This window comes from Nicotiana sylvestris, chromosome 10 (genome assembly GCF_000393655.2).
Source record: "Nicotiana sylvestris chromosome 10, ASM39365v2, whole genome shotgun sequence".
Lineage (NCBI taxonomy): Eukaryota > Viridiplantae > Streptophyta > Magnoliopsida > Solanales > Solanaceae > Nicotiana > Nicotiana sylvestris.
In genome coordinates this window covers 119,969,224-119,978,759 of record NC_091066.1, presented here as the reverse complement: position 1 = coordinate 119,978,759, position 9,536 = coordinate 119,969,224, and the positions used below count along the sequence as shown (strand labels likewise).

Sequence of the window (9,536 nt, the reverse complement as noted above, 5' to 3'; positions counted from 1 at the left end):
AACCTCGTCCCCCTAAATAAGACTTCCTACGCTTGCTTTAACTAATTTACGACCTGCAGGGATGGTTGGTTCGGGATTTGGAAGAGTTTGAGTTGAAATAGGCATACTTTATTCCCTAAGATTTTCTTAAAAGGCTAAGTTTGACTTTGTTCAACATTTTTAGTAAACGGACCCAGACTTGTGCTTTGACGGTCCCGGAGGATCCGTAGGAAAATATGGGACCTGGGTGTATACACGTAATCGAATTCCGAGATCCCTAGCTCGAGTAATGAATTTTTGTTAGAAATTGTTAAACTAAAATTCTAAGGATTTAATGAAATTGAATAATGCTTGATCATGTTGGTATCGGGACCGTATGTTGGGTTCGGAGCTCGGTATAGGTCCAATATAACATTTAAGACTTGCCCACAAAATTTGGTGTTAATCCGAGTAGTATAAGTACGTTTCGGCTCGTTAGAAGCAAATTGAAGAACTTGAAGTTCATAAGTTTGATTCAATTGGTTTTTGGGGGTGATTCTTAGATTTAGCATTGTTTCAAGTGTTTCGAGGGTTCGAGCAAGTCCGTTTTATCATTTCGGACTTGTAGGTATGTTCGGGCAGGGCCCATGGGGCCCCGAGCGTCGAACGGATGCGACTCGAGTTGAGTTAGGAATTTAGGAAAGGGTTGAAGCTGCTGGTTTTTGTCAAAATCGCACCTGCGGTTGGTAAGCCGTAGGTGCAAGACCACAGAAGCGGTCCACCTATCGTAGAAGCGGCCCAGGCCAGGCAGCCCAAGACCGCAGATGCGGCCCTTAATCCGTAAAAGCAGAACCGTAGGAGGGGTGGGCCTGTCCGCAGGAGCGGCCCAGATCGCTGAAGCGGTCTTCTTTCCGCAGAAGCGGTGGGCGCAGATGCGGCCCAGGACTGCAGATACGGAAATCACAGAAGGCATTAGCCTTCATTCTTACGGGCTCTAGGTCATTTTTGCTTATTTTCACTCATTTATGGGGCGTTTTTGGAGCTCTTGAGAGAAGACTTTCACCTAGAATCTTGAGATAAGTTCATGTTATTTATTTCTAGTTTAATACTTGAACCTCGGGTAGATTAACACACAAAGATTAAGAAAAAATCATGGGATTAGAGCAAAACCTAGGGTTTTGATAAAAGTTAGATTTAACCACGAAATTTGTTAAGGAATGAAGTAAAAATCATATATTATTGATCCTTAGGTTATAAAGAACAACTTTCTTCGAAATATTTCGGAATCAGGGCACATGGGCCCGGGGTCAGATTTTAGGGAACTTATGTTTAAGGTTAGGAAATTACTTTAGTAATTAAAATGTGAACTCTTGAGCTTGTATTGACTAGTTCCTACCTCGTTTAATTAGTTTCGGATCATTCAGCTCCAAATTGAGGGTTTGAGCACGTTCTTAGTATTGGAAGTACGCTTTGGAGCGAGGTGAGTCTCATATCTAACCTTGTAAGAGAGAATTGTCACCATAGGTGAAATAATTGAATAATTTGCAACTAAATGCTGGGGCTACGTATGCACTAGGTGACGAGAGTCCATGCGTAGCCACTATTATGCTTAAGTTCGGGTAGTCTAGGACCCAAAAGCATGCTTTATGTGATATTCTTGTAACTTTACGGTTAATTTAGATTGATTAAATCATGTTGAATGTGGTAAATGAAATTAATAAGAGGAAGATCATTTTCTTGACCTTTTAAAGAGAAGTTGACATTTCTGTGAGTAATTGCTCCCCTGACATATTCTTGTCTGCCTGTTTGTTGTGCTTAATTACATTTGACCGCGTCGCATGTATGATTCGCGAGCGGGGTAATAGATGCATCTATGATTCGTGCCATTCGACACTCCGGCACTGCACACTTAATTTTTATGTTGGATCAGGCCGTACGACCTCGGCACTACTTGTGCATGCTTCTTGCTCGGTATTTTTCTGTGGATTGAACCTTGTTATATGCCCTGAAATGTAAATGGTTAACTGTTGATATCATCTAGGGAAGGACCTGTTACTTCTTGCTATAAATTGTTAATTATTTGTGCTATCCATGCTTAGTATAACTCTTTCTCATATTATTTGACCCTAGTAAGTGTCAAGTCTACCTCTCGTCTCTACTTCTTCGAGATTAGACAGGATAATTACTAGGTACATATTGTTTATGTACTCATACTACACTTATGTACTTAATTGTACAGGATCTGAGGCAGGTACATCTGGTTACCAGGCTGGTGCACATTCTTGATCAAAGTTCGAGATTCCACGGTGAGTTGCTCCCTTCCTATGTCGTTCAGCAACACGATGGAGTCTCTCTTTACTTTTTGGTTGTCTATTCTATTTCAGACAGTATGATAGATTTATTCTTTTGTATATTCTACTAGTTGCCCACATACTTGTGATACCAGGTCTTGCCACACATATTGGTAGACTATTCTTTTGGGATTGTATAATTATTATTCTATGTTGCTAATCAACTTGTTTTAAAATGCAAATTAAGAAATTGTTGTAACAGTTTTTGTAAAGTAAAAACTAGAATCTACTAACATTTCCGCGTTGTCTTGCCTGACAATGGTATTGGGCACCATCATGACCTATAATGGAATTGGGTTGTGACACTATCCATGTCAAAAATGAGGTTATAAGAGTGGCACATGTTGGACTTTTGTGCACAAGAGGTTCCGAGATTAAGATCATCCATGTCCAAGGCATTGTAGATACTAGAAAAGAAAGAAGAAGAGTTACATGCACCAACTAATCCTCCTTTTATAGATGAGAAAATGGTGGAGAAGGTGATTCAGCTTCAATTTGTCGGGATTTCTTGCAGTTCTTTCTAGATAATGCTTCAGTGGACACAAACTAAGACATAACATAAATTTTTGATATAGTGAATCTGTGCATCTCAAGTATCTTCTTGCCTCTTGTTCCTTTTTGTACACTCTGGAAGCAGATGTTTCGTTTGCAACAAGCTGCTTTTATCGTTGTAATAGTGAAGTGTTTGCACAAATCCTTGGTGCATTTTATTGTTACATGAGTAGATAGACATTTCCAGCGAGAGAAATAAGATACATTTGAGTGCACATTGTTTTAATGAGAATTAGAGGATATATATAGTGCTATTTCGAAGAATGGAGGTGTTGATTTTTGCTCTTTCTGAATTTTCTTTGTATATCTTCTTCTGTATTTGTTGATTCTGGTTTATCCATTAGTCATATAACTGAGCTTTTTCCTTTTTTATTCAAGAAGATTCTTGGAAGTATTTGCTCTGCCTTGAATGTAGTCATCCAACGCTAGTCAGTTGTTTAGGCTTTCGACTTGAAAATTACACCAAATCTTAATGTGAATGCATTAAACAAAACTATTGACCATTTGTTGTTGTGATTGTAATTATGCCGTTTTAGTTTAAGAATGAAGTTGCTTTTGCTGTTGTGAGATAATCCAACTCCACTATATTTTAGCACTTCGTGTTTATGTAACTTTCAACCCCTCGTTATAACGACCTGACCGGTCATTTTTCTTTATAGGTCCTCGTTATCCTATTTAAGACTTCCTGTATGTTCTTTTACTAATTATAACTTACGGGGATGGTTGGTTTGGTTTTAAAAGGGTTCAAGTTGAATTCGGAACACTTAGTTCCATAATATTAGCCTAAGGTGGTCAAGTTTGACTTGAGTCAATATTTTTAGTAAACTACCTCGGAACCGGGATTTAAGGGTTTCAGCAGGTTTGTATGATTATTTTAGACTTGGGCAAATATTCGGATTCAGTTTCGGGTGGACCAGGAGCATTTCAGCGCGTATTGTTGAAAATTAGCATTTTGAAGGTTTTAGAATCTCTGAAGTATGGCTTGACGCGGATTTTAGTGTTATCGATGTCCGTTTGAGATTCTGAGCCTTGGAATAGGTTCGTATTGTAATTTATGACTTATGCAAAAAAGTTGGCATCATTCCGGGTTGTCTAAGTATATTTCGTCGCGTTCGGAGTTGGTCGAAACACGTTTGGCGCTTAGAAGTTGATTAATGAGGTTTTGGGGTGCAATTCTTGGTTTTGGTGTTGCTTTATGTGTTTCAAGGCTTCGCCTAAGTCTGTAGCATGTTTATGGACCAGTTGATATATTTGGACAGGATCCCAGGTACCTCGGGTGTGTTTCAGACCACCCGGACCAAGTTGGAGTTGGCTGAAAACTGATGGTGTGCTAGTTTGCTACTGTGCTTCGCGATCGTTAAGGTTATCCTGCGATTGAGAAGAAGGAAATTTTTAGGGCCATCTGATTTCCCTATGCGAACGCAAAGAAAGGTTCGTGAACACGAAGGAGGACATGGCTAACCTTCAAGACCGTGGAGTCGTGACGTGAATATGTAGAAGGAGAAAGTGGAGCTGAGCAGGAAGGCATTTGACCTTCGCGAACGCAACCTTGGTATCGCAAACGCGGATGGCTGGGAGGTGATTCATCACGAACGCAACCAGTTGGTCACAAATGCGAAGAGTGTTTTGGTCATTGGAAGAAATTGGCCTTCGCAATCGCGAGGCATTTTCTGCGATTGCGAATAAGGAATCACTGGGTAGACATGGATTTATTATGGGACTTAGCCTCTTTTCTCTCATTTTTCACTTGGTCTTGGAAAAATTTAGAGCATTTTGTGGGGGATTTTTATGAACATCACAAGGTAAGTGATCCCTATGAACTTTTTAGTTAAATAAATGGATTATGGATAGATTTAACATGGAATTCGAGAAAATTTGTAGGATTTTTCTTGAACCTAGGGTTTGGTAAAAATGGGATTTGACCACGAAATTGATTATCGAATTGAGAATAAATTATATTTTGAGTTCGTGAGGTCAGGAGTGGCATTATCTTCTAAATTTTTTGGAATCCGGGCATGTGGGCCCCGAGGGTGACTTTTATGGACTTTCCAAATTAGTTTAATAGTTAAATTATGAACTTCTGAGAATAACTTGATTAGTTTATACAACCTTTGATTAGTTTCAGATTGCACGGCATCGTTTGGGGATTTTTAGTGAGGTTAAGAGCCGGATAGTGAGCTTGGAAGCGAGGTCAGTCTCTTACCTAACCTTGTAATAGAAAATTTATCCCCTTAGGTGTATTAATTGGTGTCTGCTACTTGTTGTGGGAGCTACATATGCACGAAGTGACGAGAGTCCATACATAGCTATATTTATGGTATGTCCGGATACACTTACATTAACATCATGCCAAAATATTGCTATTTGTATTTGCCCTGCGTATTAGATTTGCTTAATTTATGACTGAGATTGATGTTAGAATAAAATATTGCTTGAGCCTCTTGCTTTGGAAAATTGTGGAATAATTGATGAGTAATAGATCTGTGTATTCTCGACTTGCATGTATTTCCACGAGTGAGGTAGTTTCTCTACTCGTAGGGGATTGGGCCATTTACCTCGGCAATGTTATAAATTACTCTTATGGGATCGGGGTGTTTGCCTTGCAGTTTTGTAACCTACTCTTATAGGATCGAGTCGTTTGCCTTGACAGTATGGTAATATTATTCGTATGAGATCGGGTAGCTAGCCTCGGCAGTACTGAGTATCACTTTTCCTATGGGATCGGGTCGTTCGCCTTGGTAGGATCGTGTTTAACATTTGAGATTGGATTTGGTTTGATTTCAGTGGAGTTCGTGCCTTTGAGGCCGTTTATGACATTTTAGTGGCCTTATATAGATCCATGTTGAAAATTTACTATTAATGTTTTATCTGTTTTGTTGCTACTTGTTGTACCTCCTCCATGTCTACTTTATGCATTTTATTACTGTTTGACCACTAGTAAGTGTATAGTCGACCCCTCGTCACCATTTCTTTGAGGTTAGACTAGATATTTACTAGGTACAGATTGTTTTATGTACTCACTCTACACTTCTACAATGATTGTGCAGGTACTAAGACATGTACTTTCAATGGTCACACGGGTGCGTAGACTCACTTCCGTGGAAACTTAGTGGTGAGCTGCTTGCCTTGCTTCGATCTCCAACATCGGAGTCTCCCACTACCTTATTTCTATCTCTATCTAGTATACTTCAGACAGTAGATGTAGTAGTTTTTATATTCCCTAGATTGCTCATGCACTTGTGGCACCAGGTTTTGGGGGCTTCCAACGTTTATGCATCGTTGTACTTATTATTTACTATCACCGTGGCATATGTATTATTCACACTTAATATTTTTGGAAAAGAAGTATGTATGGTTCCATGAGATTTTACTTTTATTCGGTATATACAAGGAAATTTCTATTTTTAAAAGTTAAAAAGGAACAATTAAATTGGAGGTTCACGGATGGGCTTGGTTAACAACAGCCATCATAACCTATTATAAGTTTGGGATTGTGACAACTTTGTATTAGAGATTTAGGTTCACGTAGGTCTCATAAGTAATGATCAGGCCTAGTGGAGTCTTGCAGATCTAGTGGAGGATCCTGTTATTGAGGAGCAGCATGAGGTACCTACTACCGAGCTAGCCCCAGCTTATTTTATGACCGCAATGGACTTCCAGGAGGTCATGGACTGTATAATGCGGTTCATGGATTCTATGACTCAGGCTGGGCTATTTCCAGCAGATCCAGCCATATCTAAGGAGGGAGGGGGAGCACAGACTCCTATCGCTCAAGCTCTAGGGCATGTTGTTGCCGTTTGTCAGACCCTAGGTGCACTACCTGTGGGTAGGGTTCAGCCAGTTGCAGCGGTTGTGCCAAAGCCTAGACCAGGCGTGCCCGTTGAGCAGTAGAATCGGTTGGACATATAGACTAGCCTTTATCCTCCTATCTTTGGGGGTGAGCAGTTAAAGGACCCGCAGGACTTCATTGACAGGTGCAAGGAGAGGCTATGTAATATGGGTATATTAGAGTCCAAGGGGGTGGAATTCACCACATTTCAGCTTGAGGGCAAGGCTCGCAGATGGTGGCAGGCTTACCTCCATAGTAGGACAGGATGTTTACCTCCCTTAACTTGGGATCAATTTACGCATCTGTTCTTGGAGATGTACTTACCACCTCAGAAAGAGAGGATCTTCGGGATCAGTTCGAGCGGCTCCATCAAGGTCATATAACTGTGACCGACTACGAGGTGATATTCACTGACTTGTCTCTCCATGCACCTATTATACTCCCCACGGATGCAGAGAGGGTGCAGAGTTTTATTGCAGGTCTGCACCCTAAGATTCTGGTTTCTATGGCTTGTGAGGCAGAGATAGGGACTTCATCAGGCTGTGGATATAGCTTGAAGGGTCGAGCGTATCCACAACCGCATCAAAGTGTTTACGCCGAGGGACAAGTGGCCCCACATTTTGGTGGGTTCAATGGTGCCCCACCTGGGGGCAGAGGTCAATTCATGAGGGGCTAGTCTAGCAGGGCCATGCATTCAACACCACCGTCTACTCGGAGTGCTCCAGTATGACCTTACATCAGTACTATTCTAGAGAGTACTTACCGTCCGCCAGTTATTCAGGGTTCCTCCAATAAGTATTCGGACCATCAGGGTCAGACTTCGGGTCAGCAGTTTACCACTCCGAGGGGTTTTTTGAGTGCAGGGAGTTAGGCCAAGTGAAGAGGTTTTGCCCCAGACTTCGGGGCAAGGCAATGCAGCATGACCATCGGCCCATGATTATCGCACTAACTACTGCACCGCCTGCCCGACCAACCAGAAGCAGAGGACAGGTGAGTAGGGCTTGCCCTAGAGGTGAAGGCCAATCAGGTGGTGCTCCAGCTAGATTCTATGTTTTCCCAACCAGGCAGGAGGCAGTCGCCTCTGATGTAGTGATCACAGGTACTATTTTTGTTTGTCGTAGGGATGCTTCAGTACTATTTGATCTAGGAGCTACTTACTCCTATGTCTTTTCTCTATTTGCTTCTTATATGGATGTATCTCGCGATTCCTTGTGTGTTACTACATATTGTCCACACCAGTGGGTGATTTTTTTTATTGTGGATTGGGTCTATCAATCCTTTATAGTGACTTTTTGTGGTTATGAGACTAGAGTGGATCTTTTGTTTCTCGATATGCTTGATTTTGAGGTTATCCTAGGCATGGACTGGTTGTCTTGGTACTATTGCATTCTTGATTTCCATGGCAAGGTTGTTACCTTGGTGATGCTTGAGTTGTCCAGATTAAAGTGCAGGGGTTCGTCTGTTGGCACTTCTAGTCAGGTGATTTCTTTATTGAAGGCTCGACATATAGTTGATAAGGGCTGTTTGGCCTATTTGACATTTTTTTGGATACTACTATAAAGACTCCCATGATAGATTCAGTGCCAGTGGTATGAGAGTTTTCCGATGTATTTCCTGTTGATCTACCAGGTATGCCACCAGATCAGGATATCGATTTCGACATTGATTTGTTTCTAAGCACCCAGTCTATCTTTGCTTCGCCTTATCGCATGGCTCCAAAGGAGCTGGGGGAGTTAAAGGAGCAGTTTCGAGAGTTGCTTGAGAAGGGGTTCATCAGGCCAAGTGTGTCACCTTGGGGCGCATTAGTGTTATTTGTGAAAAAGAAGGATGGGAGTATGCGGATGTGCATTGATTACCACCACTTGAACAAAGTCATCATCAAGAATAAATACCTACTGTGGCACATTGATAATTTGTTCGATCAGCTACAAGGTTCTAGAGTATTCTCGAAGATCGACTTGAGATATGGGTATCGTCAGCTGAAGATTCGTGATTTGGATGTTTCGAAGATGGATTTCTAGACTAGATATGGGCACTATGAGTTTATAGTGATGTCCTTCGCCTTGACTAATGCCCCGGTGGCGTTTATGGATTTGATGAATCGTGTCACGACCCAAACCGATGGACTGCGATGGGTGTCCGAGTCCTACCTGTCAAACACCCCTAAGCATGCATCTAAGATATAAACTTGAATAATATCTGATGAATTACGAGAATAATATACATGAAGGAAACCTGTCCAAAAAGGCATACGTACATATATGTGCAACATACATATGGCGAGCTGACAAGGCTGTTATAGGCAACTATGTACCTCAAAACTGGAAGTTGGCAAGGCCACATACTATCTAACTAGACATATTGTCTACAGACCTTTAATAGAAATATAAATGTACAAAGACGGGACTAAGCCACATCATACCCATATATATACAAACATATCGTACCAAAATCAAAAGCAGTTTCGGATCAAGTGGAGCACACCAACTCTCGTTGATCAAGGATCCTAAGAAGGGGGACCGTTAGCTTTGTTGATACCCAATTTTTTCCTATGTATTTTTATTATACAAAATGCTTTCAAAATAGCATATACATACATATATAAGCATGCCCAAGAGTTTTGGTATTTTTTCCTAATTTGTAAGATTTTAAAAAAAATTTATTGTCTATTTTTAGCAGTACAAAATCCAATAATTATTCCCAAGATTATCATTTTGGTGAATAACTTATTTTGTTCTCATATTTACACCAAAATATAAATAAGGTGATTTTTGTATATTTTTACAAACCTATTTGGTATTGTTAAGCTAAATTGCATGTAATTGCAATTATAGCCTATTTCACGA

General features: G+C 40.7%; 1 protein-coding gene across 1 annotated transcript; it reads left to right on the top strand.

Moving 5' to 3' along the window:
- Positions 1-6,955: 6,955 nt before the first annotated feature.
- Positions 6,956-8,711, top strand: LOC138879871 (uncharacterized). The gene is made up of 3 exons (XM_070159514.1): positions 6,956-7,346; positions 7,502-8,212; positions 8,320-8,711. Exons 1-3 carry the CDS (start codon positions 6,956-6,958, stop codon positions 8,709-8,711), a joined length of 1,494 nt encoding a protein of 497 aa, XP_070015615.1.
- The last annotated feature ends 825 nt before the right edge of the window (positions 8,712-9,536 follow it).

Excerpts from the sequence above, each read along its gene's own strand:
- LOC138879871 (XM_070159514.1), top strand. The coding sequence starts at position 6,956 with ATGTTTACCTCCCTTAACTTGGGATCAATTTACGCATCTGTTCTTGGA. Across the intron at positions 7,347-7,501 it reads TGCCCCACCTGGGGGCAGAG|GGTCAGACTTCGGGTCAGCA; the intron begins GTCAATTCATGA and ends TCGGACCATCAG. Across the intron at positions 8,213-8,319 it reads ACATATAGTTGATAAGGGCT|GTATGCCACCAGATCAGGAT; the intron begins GTTTGGCCTATT and ends TTGATCTACCAG.